Genomic DNA, 16,944 nt, shown 5'->3' with positions numbered 1-16,944 from the left:
AAAGGTGGCAGCACATTTACATACAAACAAAACAGAGTTTAAGTTTATATTGACATCCTTCTTTTTAAAATCACATTGTCAGAAACTCAATTGCAAATTAAAAAAATACAAACACAAAGAAAAAGAAAATTCAAGAAAAATAATAAAATATTCCCTCATAATCATAAACTTTTGAATTAATGTCTGCCCTTTCTGGGCTCCTATAACACATTACATAGGTTTCTTATCACTTTCTCCTTGTCTATTAATGCATAAATATTTAAAACAGCCATGGCCTAAGGCAAAGAGATTCCAAAAAGTAAGGCTGAGAAACCATAACACAGTCTTAACCTAGGCATGTCTTTGAGAGTTTTTTCCCAAGGGGCTTGGCAGCAATTACATCTTATGCTACAATAATATCTAAAGCACAGAGAGAGTATTTCCTCTACCCATAAGATCAATCTTCCTTCTTCTGGTTAAAAAATAATGCAATGAATCTATTTTTTTTTTAATTTCAAAAGCATTCTGAAGTTTGAAGTATTCAGCAACCAACTCACCATCCATTCCACCGTAGTTCTCCTTCATCCCAGTCTTTACATGGAACAGCATGAAGTGCCTTCATAAAAAGGGGAGGCGTAGAGGGATTAGTATTTGGACAGGGATTAGAACATTCCTCTACGCTGCATAGTCAGTGGAGTCTGTGGTAATTAACTGTAGTAATAACATTGTTTTTAAATATAATCAAGAAAGACTGATTATGTTTTATACATAATATGCCCTCTGTTTTAATATGAGAGATTTTTTCTATCTTCTGATTTTACTAAATCCATAATCCAAAAGTCTCTGAGAAAAACAAATAAGAAATCAAACAAAAGCACAAGTGAAAAGATATTTGATACATAAGAGGAACACTGAAAACTACAGTTTTAATATATACAGGTCAAAGAAACCAACGAAGTATTGAAAAAAAGGTAAAGAAAAATTGTAAATCTGTAACTAACTGATATTCACATTCAGGGGTAAGGGTTTCAAAATATGTGGACATGACACCTCTTTTAATTCAGGACTGTTTCTACCTGTTCCATGAGAAAGGGGGAGGATGAAAATTATGAGAATATAATATACATGACAAGAAAAGTTTGTAAAGGACTTTAAAGAAATTCAGCCATCATTTAACTTCTTCTTAAAAAAATAGGTAAAATACTATTATATTCATGTGGGATATGTAGTGCCACTCAAAGATGAAATGTAATTTCAAATTTTCCAGAGCATTGTGGGTCTGTGGAAAGTAAATTACTAATTAGACTAATGGTAGTCTTTCCTTATTTTCCTCTTCTCACACATACTCTTCAGTGTATATGTGTGTGTGTTTCCACATCCTACATTATTTTCCAATTCCACTTCCACTGATCCTGTTTGTCACCATTCAGCTCCTTCCTTTTACTCTTTCATTCATATTTTCTTTTTTACTAAGCCCATACCTTTAATTAATCAATCCATGTGCCTACTCTATAGCTGAATTGGGCAAGGCTCAAAATTGTAACGTGCTAAAATGCTCAAAGTTAACTTTTTAAGGCATGTATATTGATACCAAGATTTAATAGTTCTACCAGATGACACAATATTATCGATAAGTCACAACAAAACCAATCTTCTTTAATCTTTATCATATACTTATTCCTAAGATGGTAACAATTCTTACTTCCAGATTTAAAGGCAAAACAACACACATGTATAAGATATAATTTAAGGGCTTTATTGGATATGTGTTTAATGAACACATATGTCAGCTTGGCTCTTAGATGTTCAAGAAACTTTTATTTAGATGTGTTCTCAGGCATTTTTTGATACATTAACTAAAGAGCTATTCAAAATTTGGTGCAGGGGTTTATAACCTATGGTCCATGCACAAAACTGTATTTCAATGCAACTGCTTTTATTTCTATTTGTATTATTTTATGCATTTAAAAACATTATCCTGAAAGGGGTTTATAGGCCAAACAAGACTGCCAAAGGAGTTCATGTCACAAAAAAGGTTGAGCCCCTCATCGATTTTGTATAAGAAAGTTTGTAACAATAAAATTGTATCAGGACGTATTCATTTTAAATAAATAAAAATCTTTAAGGGGGGGCACCTGGGTGGTTCAGTCAGCCTCAGTTAAAGCATCTACCTTTGGCTCAGATCACCATCTCAGAGTCCTGGGATAGCCCCACATCCCTGCATCAGGCTCCCTGCTCAGTGGGGAGTCTGCTTCTCCCTCTTCCTCTGTGCTCTCTCTCACTCTCGCTCTCTCTCAAGTAAATAAATATCTTTTTAAAAAATGAATGTATTCATTTGTTTATATGCATGCATAATAATGTTAATATTGAACTGGATTGTTTCAATTTGGTTACTCACCATTTCAGACTTAGAAATTTTCTTAAGGCTCAATATGTTCTGGGGGCACCTGGGTGGCTCAGTTGGTTAAGCGACTGCCTTCGGCTCAGGTCATGATCCTGGAGTCCCAGGATCGAGTCCCACATCGGGCTCCCTGCTCAGCAGGGAGTCTGCTTCTCCCTCTGACTCTCCTCCCTCTCATTCTCTCTCTCTCAAATAAATAAATAAAATCTTAAAAAAAAAAAAAGGCTCAATATGTTCTAAGATACTTTTCAGAAATAAGTATATTATATAAATATTGTGGTCCATAAATTATAATATGGATATATAAATTAAAATTTATAGCTCAAGGGGCGCCTGGGTGGCTCAGTCGTTAAGAGTCTGCCTTCGACTCAGGTCATGACCCCAGGGTCCTGGGATCCAAGCCCCGCATCTGGCTCCCTGCTCTGCGGGGGGCCTGCTTCTCCCTCTCCCACTCCCCCTGCTTGTGTTCCCTCTCTCGCTGTGTCTCTCTCTGTCAAATAAATAAATAAAATCTTTAAAAAATAAATAAATAAAATAAAAATTAAAAAAATAAAATCTATAGCTCAAAAGGTAAATGTGGCTTTAAATTAAAGATATACCATTCAACAGAGAATATTCAATATTTGATATTACAGTCATTTCCTCTATTTCCAATCATAATAAAAGATGAAGATTCCTTGTAAAAAAAATGGATATACTCTGTAGAGTGAATCCAATATATAGATAATTAAGATTCTATCCTGGCTGTCTCCTTTATTTAACATATAAAACTGGCTATAATTTGGGTTTCCTCTTGCAATTCAATTTAGTAAACAAATGACAGAAATGAATGACAATGAATTGAAGAAAGATTGCACTAATTCAATTTCAGCTTAAGAAACAGAGCTATAACAGTTAAGAAGGAAAAAAAAATACTGGAAGAGGAATCGGTATCACAAACATTACTTTCTAAGGAGCATATATCAGTATAAATGAGTTAGGAATTTCCTTAAAGTGACCTGGTCTCAGAATTTACTTTGTAGTCATAAAGATAATATTTATGGGCAGTTAAAATATGTTTAGAATTTCATCTATTTTAACCTTTAGCCTAGTTTCAGATGTTGAGCCAATTCTTTGAGCTTTTCTAATTACTATATATTGTGTCCATAGGAAACTAAATAAAAGAATAAGGTCGAGTTTAATCTCTAATTAAAATTAATTTATTTAAATCTTCAATTTAATTGTTAGAGTTATTAAGTTTTAAAAATCAAATTTAGAACTATAAGCCTAATTTTTAAAGTTATATAACATATAAAATGCGTGTATAGGAACAATAGAAGAATATATGTAAAAAGTATTGATATTGTTATCTCTAGGTGGTTTTTTTCAATCTTCTTTCTTGTGAATTCCTACAATTACAAATTTCCAGAATGAACATATGTTGCTTTCATAATGAGAAAAAAATAATAAATGTTATATGTGTGTGTTTGTATGATTTTACATGTCACTACTTCTGTTAGAATGCTTTCTGCTGTAGTAAGAAACGTCAGACTAGAAGTGACATGTTTCACCTCATGTTACAGGATGTCCATAGGTGAGCTTGCAGAATTGGTTAATTCAGAGCTTTGAATCATTCTCTCTGCTTCCGCTAGGCTTTCCTTTCACCATCAGAAGTTAGTTGCCATTCTAAGTCTCAAAAGTAAAGCATGGCTCCCTCTTCCCCAGAACTTTCAGCACTTCCTTTTAAATTGGCTAGAATTGGAACACATAGCCAATTCTAAACCAATCACTAGCAAAGGAGAGGGGAATTACCTTAAACAACTTAAAGGTATGTTTCATTTTAGGAAGGCAGGGCTCATTTCCTTGAATATTTAGCTACCAGATAACAAAAATAAAGAATGTACTTCATTTTCTCCCTCTCTCTCTCTCCCTCTCCCTATCTCTCTGTTTTTCTCTCTCTCCCCCTCTCCCTCCCCTCCCTCTCTTTTTCTCTCAGTGCTATCTCTTTCTTTCTCCTAAGAGCAGAAGGAGAATGTTTTGGAGGTCAGAAAGCAGCAGTAACTCCACTACCAAAATAAAATTGAAACTATGTATACCACAAAGTTTAAATAGCACACAATTTAATACAAAGCATACAGACTAACTACCGTTACCAGAGCATAGTAATTGCATAGTGATTGTAGTCCTAAGGGGAAAGAACAGATTTCATTATTTTCCACAATCTAAATCCAAACGTTTTAAACTCCAGTAGTTGCAATCTTCAGTAGATGCAGAGCGTGGTTTCTGCCCAATTATTTACTTTCTTGGGAACTCTTGGTCCCTGTTTTTTGTTTGTCTGTTTTTATCATTCATTCCACTAGGTAAGAAATTTTCATATGTTTTTAAAATTCTGGCCATCACTTCAGATCCAGAGAATAACTGTCAGATAAATTAGTAACTAAATATGCGGCAATCTAAAGCAGATTTTCCATGAAGCTAATAAAACTTAACTTCAAGTTCCTTACTTATTCAGTTCCTGCCTGAGGCCCTGGGAAAGATGTCTTCACAATGTCATATATTTTTATAAAATTCACAAAAATAAGATACTATAATTGCAATGGGTCAAGACTATCTCTTTCCCTCTTTATTCCCCTCTGTTGCACTCCTCCCCTCAGATGAGGCAGCATTGGGATGGCCATGGATATCTTTAGGATCCAGCCAAGGGTGAGTTAAAATAGGAATATATTAACATTGAATCTAGAGGGATATGATGTGGCTCTTGGTCACTTTCACGTACAGTTAAGTCACTGCTAACTATCACAGTAAGCTCTAGGCATAGTACTAGATGAAATATCGGTAACCATCATACTGATTTATCTATCACAGTGACAGGAAGGTGTAAGGTCAGAAGTCATATCATGATGTAAATGTGTCTGGACATATGGCACCAGAACTATGTGGGTCATGGAGGGAAAACAGGGTATAAAATGTACAGAAGCTGGTCTATGGAAAATTTTTCCAATCCTCAGGAAATACTTTACACCCTAAAGTATTTCCCAATAAATCACAACTTTGTAGAATCCACTCTGAGGGCAGACAGAACCTGTGATTTGCTTCCAACCATGCTTTACTTATGGCGATGCTCATGGGGTGTGACTCCCTCAGTTAGGCTACAATAAGGCAAAGGTGATGGGATGTCATTCCCATGATTATGTTATGTAATGTAAGACTCCATCTTAGCTGACTGGAACCAAATATTCCTGCTGCTCTTGAAAAAGCAAACAGCCATGCTGTGAACTATCTTTGTAGAGAGGATTTCATGGCAGAGAATTGTGGGCAGCCTCCAGGACTTATGGGTAGCCTCCCACGAAGGCTGGGCCCTCAGTCATACAAATGCAGGAATTCTGCCAACAAACCTGAATAAACTTGGAAGTGGATTCCTCCTTAGTTAATCCTCCAGAGAAGAGCACAGCCTGGCCAATATCTTGATTACAGCCTGATGAGATCCTGAGCAGAGGACCCAGTGTCACTCCAGGACTGTGTAGCCACAGAAGCTGTGAGATAAGAAATGTGTGTTGCTTTAAGTTGCTATGTTTGTGGTAATTAATTATACAACAATAAAAAACCAATTACTTCACATGTAAAATTATAAGGAAAGATTTGGTCCTCAACAAGTCCTAGTCAAAATGGAAATTCTCTGCTCAAAAATATACTCAACAATGCAGCATATACAAATATAAATTCCCCTACATTTTTTCCTTTTTGACTTAAAATGTACAATGTATCTGAATTTCTGTTTGTAGGACACAAAACTATATGCAGTACTAAATACATCAAGTATGTCTGTTTTATGCATCTCAATATATCAGAGGTCATTACTAATAAAGAATTGTGAAGTTGAAAGAAAACTTGTATTATAAAACATTATTTGTATTTGTATTTTATTTGTATTATATTTGTATTATAAATTTGTATTATAAAACATTATTATATAAAAACATAATCAGGGAGTATGCATCCAAAATAGCTTAGGGAAAAAAGTATTTTAGATTATGGAAGGAATTAATGATTAAAATTATTTCATTATTTTTGTAGATTGATGTTTATGATATTTGTCAGCTTTTTGTAATTTGTGATTTCCTTTCTCATTCTAACACATTTTTTTCTTTTATACCCAATTATGTATTACAGAGAGCTCTCAAAATTGTAAAAACTTCGGGCCCCAGAAAACATGAATCCTCTGATAGGAAGGAACTAAACCCCTGCATTCTTTCTTTCTTTTCTTTTTTTTTTTTAAGTAGGCTCCATGCCCATTGTGGAGCCCAACACAGGGCTTGAACTCGCAACCCCGAGATCAAGACCTGAGCCAAGATCAAGAGTGAGATGCTTAACCGACTAAGCCATCCAGGTCCCCCACCCCTATGTTATTTCTAAGATCATTTCCACTTCCCAAATTTATACACTAGTTCTAGTAAAAGGATAAAATCTTATTTTCTTGCCAAGTTTGCCATCTTGATGATCTCTCCAGAAAGTTATACTTGCTAGAATGAGGTCCTGCCTCATACTTGCAATTCTAATGCCTCTTCTGATCATGCTTGGGACTGAAGTCTGTTCTTAAATCAGCTTTAACTAGGGAAGGACATGCTATCTGATTTCAGACATCCCAGCTGCAAATTATATGCCAGGCTGTGTACCAAAATTTTTAATGCTGCCTGCATTTATATATTTCTAATTATTATGCTCCACTCACCAATAGGATGTATCTTGCTATACTCCCAACTACCTCTTTCCCTATTATTAGTGGCTCCCCTGAACTTCTCATTATTTATCACTAAATATGTTAGATGTGTTCTACTTTCTAGGCTGTGCTTTCTATCTTTACTAACAGCTGGTTCCTCTACAAACAACTGCTTACCCCGATAGATGTATTTCCCAGAACTAGCTCCACAAAGTCTTCCCAAGTCTACTGTAGATAACAATCCCATAACTGGCTATCTGGCAAAATACAACCATTACCAGAATAGCACTTTCATGTTCAATAGAAATAGATCTCAGAGAAATACAAATGCAGAAACTGACTAAGACCCATCAGAGGAGGGCTCTCTCAACTTCTCACTACTAAATCTATAAACCTTCCTCAAGGACATCCTGTTCTCTGTATTCTCCTATTACAATGGAAGACTTCTCCCTGCTCCACTTAAAAGCCAATCCAACCCCCTCTGTTCTAGATACCGTTCCCTCTCTACTTTCAAGCACATAACTTCTTCAAATCTCTTTCCTACACCATCAATCTCCCCCTCTCTACTAAATCATTCCTATTGGCATATAAAAATACTTTATCATCTCACATCATTAAAAAAAATCCTCAACTATATATTTGATTTCAGCTTCACCATCCACAATCTATTTTTCTAGTCTTCACAGAAAACTTCTCAAGAGTTGTCCACATCCGATCGTTCCTCTTCCTTACTTTCCTTTTAATCTTCAACACATGTTCACCTGGATTCTGTTCCTTCTACTCCATTGAAACTCTTGTCCAAGGTCACCAAAGATCACCCAACTATCAAAACTAATGATGATTTCTCTATTCTTGACTTACTGTAATGCTCATCAATATTCAAACAATTGTCCATTCTCTCTGTAAGGAGCTCAGGTGGAGGAGGACTTCATCATATCTGGGAAAATACTGGAGTAAAGAGAGATGGAGAGAAGGTTTGACTTGGGAGAAACCACATGACAAGGAAGTGGGTCAGGTGATTGCCAAGCACAAGGGAGCTTCATGGAAGCTAAATTGATGTCTGAAGGCCATCCTTCTTCCTTCAACTGAGTAGGCGATCTATTGATGGTTTCCTTATCATTATCCAGTGATATCCTTCATTTTCAGATATTTGCACATCATCCCTTGATCATTCATGAAAATAGTTTTTGTCCTAAAAAAGTGCCCATCTGAATAATCACTGTGTGTGGAAATCCCACTTTTCATTAGTCTAGTACATTTGTAATTCTCCTGAAAAGGAAGAAGGGTAATTTTTTAAGAATTTGAGGAGAAAGCCCAGCATCAGTACTTGAGTGGAACTGGACAGTGATGAAATCCTACACCTATTCACTTCCCAGTTGAGACACTCTTCTTAGTTCTGTGAAACCATCCCCTCCTGGTTTTCTTCCTATGTTACTCACAGTTCTTTCTCAGTTTCATTTTGTGTTCCTTCTCTTCTACTTAATATTTATATGGGCTCAGGGCTAGGGATTCTTATTTGTCTGTCTGTCCTCTCTCCCTTGGGAGTGAAAGACAGAGAGAGAGAGAGAGAGAGAGAGAGAGAGAGAGAAAACCTATATACCTATGTGCAAAGCATACATTAGAGCAAGCAGGTTGGAGCAGTGCAAAGTGTAGTCATAGGTCTGGCAACACCACAGCATACACATCATCAGGGAATTTGTTAGAAATGCAAATTCTCAGGCCCTACCCAGGCATACTAAACCAGAAACCCTAGGTGGGGTCCACAGTCTGTGCTTTAACAGGCAAGCCAGGTGATTCTGGTATGTGCTGAAGTTTTATGGCCCCTGGGCTAGAGTTTCTGGCTATCAAATCGAAGGTAAGAAAATAAGCCAAAGATGAGGAGGATCATCTGAACATTGTTTCAGTCAAGAAAAAAAAGGTGTAACTTTGGGAGGCAACTGCGTGTGATGGTGAACAGTGACTATGGCTGAATTTGGATCTCTTGGAACAGGGCTATGAATGTCCTCTTTTATAAAAGGGCTTTTTTATGAAGGTGACTTTATCCTCCAATTAGGGCAGAACCTGATGCACTTACAAGACATTGCCTAGAAAGCCACAAGGATCTGAAGCCCCACTTGGGGATTTTTAGGTTTGTTACCAGTTTTCTACCTGATTTTTAGGTTTGTTACCTGTTTTCTAATATTAGCAGAAGGTTAAAATTAGGAGCATCATTTTTTACATTTTATCTCCAGTCACTGTTGCATAAATAATTAAGTGAAATAAGAAAAGGGTCTTGGAAAATTATATTTCATTTTTAATCTATGATTTGTCTATTTATTGCTCTGTAGGCAATATTTTAAAAATATTTCAGGAAAATGTAATCTGCACATATTCTAATTCTTAGGCCACTTAAGAGAATATTCACATTTTGAAAAGGTTTATTTCCTTCACAAAGGAATTTCTCTGGGTTCTTCTAAATAGTTAGCTTCAAGCCAGTTCAAAAGCTATGGCAACACCTTTGGGCAAAGAAGCCTGCCTCAAAACTCGGGAGGCTGGCTGCTTTCCAATTATGTTCATGAAGGTCTGACCTCAGGACTCAGTACTTCCTATTCTTTTTGATAATCATGAAACAGGTGTTCCCATTGTTGGGATCTGGGCATAATATACTAAGAAAATACTCAATGAGGAATAAAATATCCTGGCTCTGCACCTCAATGATGTGAACCTATTCAAGACATTTAGCCATTTTAAGTCATCCTCAGTAAAACAATGGGGTTGTATATGTAGATGATTGTTAAATATCCTTCCTGTGCTAATATTCAATAACTTAGGAGTATAAAGTAAAAAAATACATGTTAAAAAACTCTAATTATAAAACACGACATAGATGTTATCTTTATAATTTATGATGTGAACTTTTTGAATTACAGAAATCCAATTGGCACTTTAGTTTTCAGGAAGATATTCAAACCATGTACACCTATATAATGATCAAGATGGGGAGATTTTAAATGCATTGTTGTATATTGGACTGGATCCAGAACAGAAAAAAATGACAGTGAAAAACTGGTGAAATCCAAATAAAGTGTGTAGTTATTTAAGAGTATTGTACCAATATCAATTTCTTTTGTTTTGAAAAATGTACCACAGTTATGTAAGATAGGGGAAGCTGAGTAAAGTATACAAAAATTCTGTCTTACCTTTGCCACTTTTCTAATTTTGAAATTTCTAAAATTATGCCAAAATAAAGATTTTAAAATAAATTATTGTGCTATGCCTTTGGAATATAACTACACGCATATACACATATATGCAGCACAGGGACACAGAAATATAGGAAAGAGACAGTGGGTCTTTGACAGATCAAAGTTGAGAAGAGAAGAGAGTCAGGAAATCACAAAATCAAACCACCATATTTTTTTAATATTTCACAAAAGCAACAGAAAAGAGAGCTCTTTGATGTTAGAAAAGTTTTACTGAAAGCTGTGAGAAAGGAAAGATAAACTTGGACAAAGAAAGTAAAAATCTGCCTTGCCAATCTTCAGGTATAGATAATAGACACAGATGAATCCACCAGCTGTAAAGTTAACAGAAGATAATATTTTCCCCAAAAACAGGCTGTAAAGTGTCACAAAAACCCCTGACTCTGGGTAACTGCTACTTTTTTTACTCACAGAGAATCCTTTTCTCTAAAGTCACAGATTGTCAAATAGCTTGCTCTTTGAAATCAATTCATTAGGATTGTTATCCTATAAACAAACTATAGAAATGATTCCTGAAAGTATAGTCTTTAGCAGCAATGCCCACAATAGCCAAACTATGGAAAGAGCCAAGATGTCCAACGACAGATGAATGGATAAAGAAGATGTGGTATATATATGCAATGGAATATTATGCAGCCATCAAAAGGAATGAAATCTTGCCATTTGCAATGACGTGGATGGAACTGGAGAGTACTATGCTGAGTGACATAAGTCAATCAGAGAAAGACATGTACCATATAATCTCACTGATATGAGGAATTCTTAATCTCAGGAAACAAACTGAGGGTTGCTGGAGTGGTGGGGGGTGGGAGGGATGGGGTGGCTGGGTGATAGACATTGGGGAGGGTATGTGCTGTGGTGAGCGCTTTGAACTGTGCAAGACTGTTGAATCAGAGACCTGTACCTCTGAAACAAATAATACATTATATGTTAAAAAAAAAAAAGCTAGTAGGAAGGGAAAAATGAAGGGGGGAAATTGGAGGGGGAGATGAACCATGAGAGACTATGGACTCTGAGAAACAAACTGAGGGTTCTAGAGGGGAGGGCGGTAGGGGGATGGGTTAGCCTGGTGATGGATATTAAAGAGGGCATGTATTGAATGGAACAGTGGGTGTTATACGCAAACAATGAATCATGGAACACTACATCAAGAACTAATGATGTAATGTATGGTGATTAACATAACATAATAAAATTTAAAAAAAAAAGATTAAGATATCCTACTCTTGGCTAGATGACCTAAGTCACTTAACACAGAGAAGCAGTCTCTACTTCCAACCCAGGGGCAGAACTTCAGAAAAGGGGTTTGTGGGCACGACACAACTATTTTAACTTCAGTTTCCAAGAAAACAGCAGCCGGGGCCCATGTTGGAGTCCAGAACGAATGGAGACCCCTTTACAAACAGCCTCACTTTCTTTTGAGCCTACAAACCACTACTTCATTTTAATTTCTCCTAAATTCCACACTTCCCCAAATTCCTATAACAAAGCTTTCTTTTCCTTTTTTTGGTGAGGCACCCCATAGATCTTCTGGAATGTGGACTCCTTCCTTGCAATAAACCAGAAACTTGACTTTCTTGAAATACATTTTTTTACTGATGGACTTAATCTTCTTGGATGAGGAAGCCTGCCCCTTACTAAAAATTCAGGAGTGATAATTTGACATAAAAATGAACAACAAAAAAAGTTTCAAGTTCAAATACTATACAAAATTATTAAAAAAGAGAATAAGGAGTATAACATCGTCATTATAGATGATGAAAACGCACCTGAGATGTGCCACAAAAATAGATCAAAACTTGTTACTATTTTTAAACTAGCTAAATAAAAAAGATACAAAGTAGGAAAGAACAACATGATTCAGAATTAGAAAAACTCAACTGGATGGCAGGAATCCTTTTACAATGCGTATTTTTATCAAATCATCACATTGCACCCTTAAAATATCTTACAATTTTGTCAATTACCTCAATAAAGGTGGGGAAAAACTCACAAATGAGGTGAAAGATCTCAGAAGAATTAGTAATAACAAATAAATTAGGGAGTGCCTGAGTGGCTCAGTCAGTTGAGTGGCGGACTCTTGATTTTGGCTCAGGTCACGACCTCAGGTTCCTGGGATTGAGCCCCACAATGGGTTCTGTGCTCAGCATGGAGTCTGCTTGAGGATTCTCTTACTCCCTCTCCTTCTGCCCCTGTCCCCGCTTGCGTGCTCTGTCTCTCTAAAATAAATAATCTTAAAAAAAAAAAAAGAATAAACTAGAAAGGTGGGTGGGATGGGTAAAATAGGTGAAGGGAATTAAGAGGTACAAATGTCCAGTTATAAAATAAATAAGTCACAAAGATGAAAAGTACAGCATAACAAATATAGTTAGTAATACTGTTTTAATGTTATAAAAGAAAAGAAAGAATAAACTAGAAGGAACACAAAAGCTAATGCATGTAACAGATTATGATTTCCTGTAAAGAACCTGAGCCAATCCTTAGATCCTCTAGTCATTTTGGTTGTCTGATGCTCATTCTCTAGTAATTTTTCAGGAAGGTTTTATGACAACAATAGTCTTATCAAATATTGATACCATATCAGGTATTGGTAATAATTTATATACTTTGTACATGAGAGTTGCTTTTGCTGGATATAAAATCTTTAGCCCACATTTTCCCCTTAAGTATCCTAAATATATTGTTCCACTTTCTTTTCGCAAAAAGTTTCACTGTCCAAAGTCTAGTGATATTCCAATTTTCTTGTATTTTGCAAATGTAATATATTAAAATATTAAATCGGGTTATCTGTTATACTTTTAAAACAATTCACACTATAGTCACACTAAGATGACCTCAAATTTGAGAGTACCATTGTTTTCTGTAATGATGAAAATGGAAAAATACATTTCAATTTCAGGGATATTAAAATGTAAAGAAATGTGGATTGTAGATGAAATTCAAGCTATCCATTTTCTATTGTTGTATAACAATTTGCCACAAACATAGTACTAGCTTAGCACTACAGTAGAATCTTGAAAGAATGGGACATAGACCAAGTTCCTTTCAACAATTATGTAGAAAATGTACAGAACTAGATTAAGAAGACTGAATAATGCCAAAGGCAAGCAGCACGAAGTTTCCAGGTATTTGGAAATGTTCAATTTTGAAATGAGAATGAAGAGGCACAAAAGATAATGCAGTTTTTCCTGTACCTTCTCTGCACACTAGAGAGGAAGAAATTCCAATTTAAAAATATCGTACATTACAGAAGGTGATATAACATAAAATCCTATAGACATTTCCTCAAAGGTACAGTTTAGAATGAAAGACAAATCCTAATGTTGACTACTACTAATTCTTTTCTAGGAAAGGGGAAAGGGGAACCAATAGAAAGAATTAGGTGAGAAGTCCTTAGACAGGTGTTCTAGTACTGAATCTGACAGTGACTTGGTCTGTCTTATTTCATTATTTTTTTCAAATATGTTTGCCTTTATAAACATAAAGTAATCCTTTATTATATGCTTTCTTTTTTTTAATTTAAATTCAATTAGCCAACATATAGCACATCACTAGTTTTTGGTATAATGTTCAATGATTCAATAGTCGCGAATAACACCCAGTGCTAATCACATCCTGTGCCTCCTTAATGCCCATCACCCAGTTACCCCATCCCCCACCCACATCCCTTTCTGCAACCCTCAGTTTGTTTCCCAGAGTCAGAAGTCTCATATGGTTTGCCTCCCTCTCTGATTTCCCCCCCCTTCAGTTTTCCCTCCCTTCCCCTTTTGTCCTCTGCACTATACCTTATGTTCCACATATAAGTGAAACCCTATAATTGTCTCTCTGCTTAACTTATTTCACTTAGCATAATTCCCTCCAGTTCCAACCATGTCGATGCAAATAGTAGGTATTCATCCTTTCTGATGGCTGAGTACTATTCTATTATATATATGAACCACATCTTCTTTATCCATTCATCTGTTGAAGGACATCAGGGCTCCTTCCAGTTTGGCTATTGTGGACATCGCTGCTATGAACATTGAGGTGCATGCGCGCCTTCTTTTTACTACATCTGTATCTTTGGGGTAAATACCCAGTAGTGCAATTGCTGTGTCATCGGGTAGCTCTATTTTTAACATCCTGAGGAGTCACTTCAGCTGTCTGGAAGTTCTTTTCCCTCACCTATATAGTGGGAGCCAACAGGAGAGCAACGTCATTCATAGCTCTAAAAATCACGACTCTATTAAATTTGTGACAGTGACCGGCCTGTAGTAGACGCCCAAAATTATTTGTTAAACGTATAACGTTTTTAAAATGGAATCCCGGAAATCCTGAAAATCTGGAGCTACCTGCTACAAACTTTCGATTTTTTATTTATTAAATGAAGGGGCTTCCTCTTATTGCTACCAATCCCTTCACTTCGCTGGCCACTGGAACCTCTGTACTTGGCCACAAAGCCAGAGGCACCGCGTAACTTCAGTGCTTCGGTCCATTAACATCCCCCGGAACCTCGGTCGCAGCCGGGCCGTTTTCGGCACACACCTGCGTAGAGGCCTATCCCGGTCCCCCGTGGCCACACCCAAACCGGAAACCAGGACGCCCCTGGGGTTGACGGGAAAGCTCAGGCCGGCCGCATGCTCCCCGGCCCCGCCCCCTCCGGTGATGTCACCACCCGCCCCTTGACCTCACGGTCCCGCCCCCTTCCCTGCCTACCGGTAGCCTGCAGTGGCGGCGTCTCTTGGAGGGATGGAGGCATCCGAGCCGGTGGCCACACCTCAGGGGGAAGAGGCGTCCTGCTCTTCCTGGGGGGCCGGCAGGTGAGAGAACGAGTGTGAGCGCGAAGGAGCGAGGGGTGGCGGGCGGGAGCCGGGCGCCGGTTTCTGCTGCTCCCGCTCGGGCGGATAGGGAGCGCGCGCGAGGCCGCGGAGCCGGGCAGAACCAGCCCTGCGAGGCTAGGGGAGCGCGCGGGGTGGGTGTGGCGCGGTGGGCACGGACCTCTGCGGCTCCCGGCTTCTCTGAGGAGAAAGGCCACTTTTCTGTCCTTTTGCACTTTCTCAGTTTCATTTGGGGTCTGCCATCTTCTCAGTCAGTGGACGTGCCTGGGGGGAAGGGGCGCGGAGTGGAGCGGGCTCCGTCGAGTGTTCTGGCCCGGGTCGCTTGGTGTGAGCTTCCCAGCCCTGTTGCCAAACACCTTCCCTCCTTCTTTCTGTAAAATGAAAGCTAGCGCCACTGTGCGGGATCCTGCACCGAGATCCTTCTCTGAAAAGTATTACCAGAGGGAACTTGGTAATGATGAATCAGAGGCAGGCAGGACACCCTGAGGCCTCTGTTGACTACAGTTTAAAAAAAAAAATCCAGGAAAAAACCCACGAGTTACTCATTCTTATTTACCAGTTGGTGTTAAGGTTTTTCACGTATTTTGCACGCCTGCAAAATCGGGGGGGGGGGGGAATGTTCGTGTGGTTCCTTTTCAGTCATCTCATAATTAATAAAGCGGTTAGTTACATACTCCCCACCACCAGAGTACAATATTCCAAAGATAGAAGTGATAGACATACGATTTTGAGCTAATCTGAGACTGTCAATAAACCTGTAGCTTTTTAGCTAGTTCAGACTGAAGGGATGTTTTCAGTACCATGATATTGCCTGCCTACACATTTACTTGGGGGATATTATGTAATACAAACAAAATCCTTATTTAAAGGATTTTTGATTGCCATATACATCTTAATACAAAAATGACTCTTGAAACATTCCAGTAAGGCAGGATTTTTTGAAAAATAAGTGCTGGTCATAACCAACAAGGCTGGTTAGAACGTAGCTGTTCTCATATTTGCTTAAGAGCTTTGCCCACTAGACTCTTGTCCTCCATGGAAGGAAGACAGCTAGTGAAAGTACACTGGATAAGAAAATTGTGTGATAGGAAATTTTGCTTATTTTCATATTAAATTACTGTGCCAAAACAGGGCATATTGTGTATGTGTGTATCTCTTAGACAGGTGATCTCAACTACAGCTGTCTCCTGGTTTGCTCTCATAATTGCAATCAAATATTTCTAATAGTTGGCCATGTATCACTTAGCTAGAAGCTGATAACATTTTGATTAACTCTATTTACAGATCTTTTGGCTCGTATCAATACCAGGCTTAGAAAATTGAATTCCAAAACCTAAATTTCGTGCTTTCACATTATTTTTAGAATCCTATAATTGATCATTAGAGCTTCCCAGAACCTGGAATGGATTATACTTTTGCCAAGATGATATTGATCTTAGCTGTCACTCTGTCTCAGGCCAAAGTGCCCCACCTCTGCCTGGGAACCCTTTCTGTTTCCCAGTGTTTATCCTATTTTCATTTTCATTTCATTTTTGTATGCCATGCTGTGAAAAAATTGAGCTATGGTAAATGATACATCACTATAAGTATATTTTATCATGCTAATATGCTGCTTTTTTAAAAACTTTTTTAATTTCCTTAAGTAATCTCTACACCCATCATGGGGCTCAAATTCATAACCCTGAGATCAAGAGTCGAACGATCTACCAACTGAACCAGCCTGGCATCCCCCCCGCCTTTTTTTTTAATTTTTAAAATTCATCCAACAGATACTTGAGTGCTTTCTTTATTATGCCTACAGTGAGAGGC

General features: G+C 37.6%; 1 protein-coding gene and 1 pseudogene across 2 annotated transcripts in view; one reads left to right on the top strand and one right to left on the bottom strand.

Moving 5' to 3' along the window:
- Positions 1-10,760: 10,760 nt before the first annotated feature.
- Positions 10,761-10,846, bottom strand: LOC113925996 (annotated as a pseudogene).
- A 4,148-nt stretch (positions 10,847-14,994) lies between these two features.
- UBA6 (ubiquitin like modifier activating enzyme 6) overlaps positions 14,995-16,944 on the top strand; it is a 90,177-nt gene continuing 88,227 nt past the window's right edge. Inside the window, exon 1 of one of the 2 annotated variants that reach the window (XM_027599592.2) lies at positions 14,995-15,117. In XM_027599592.2, the coding sequence (XP_027455393.2) occupies positions 15,047-15,117 (71 nt within the window). In that variant the 5' untranslated portion in view covers positions 14,995-15,046. The remainder of the gene's footprint in view (positions 15,118-16,944) is intronic. The other variant, XM_027599591.2, reaches the window with a different exon arrangement.

This window comes from Zalophus californianus, chromosome 2 (genome assembly GCF_009762305.2).
Source record: "Zalophus californianus isolate mZalCal1 chromosome 2, mZalCal1.pri.v2, whole genome shotgun sequence".
Classification (NCBI taxonomy): Eukaryota; Metazoa; Chordata; class Mammalia; order Carnivora; family Otariidae; genus Zalophus; species Zalophus californianus.
This window is presented reverse-complemented; position numbering and strand designations above follow the sequence as displayed.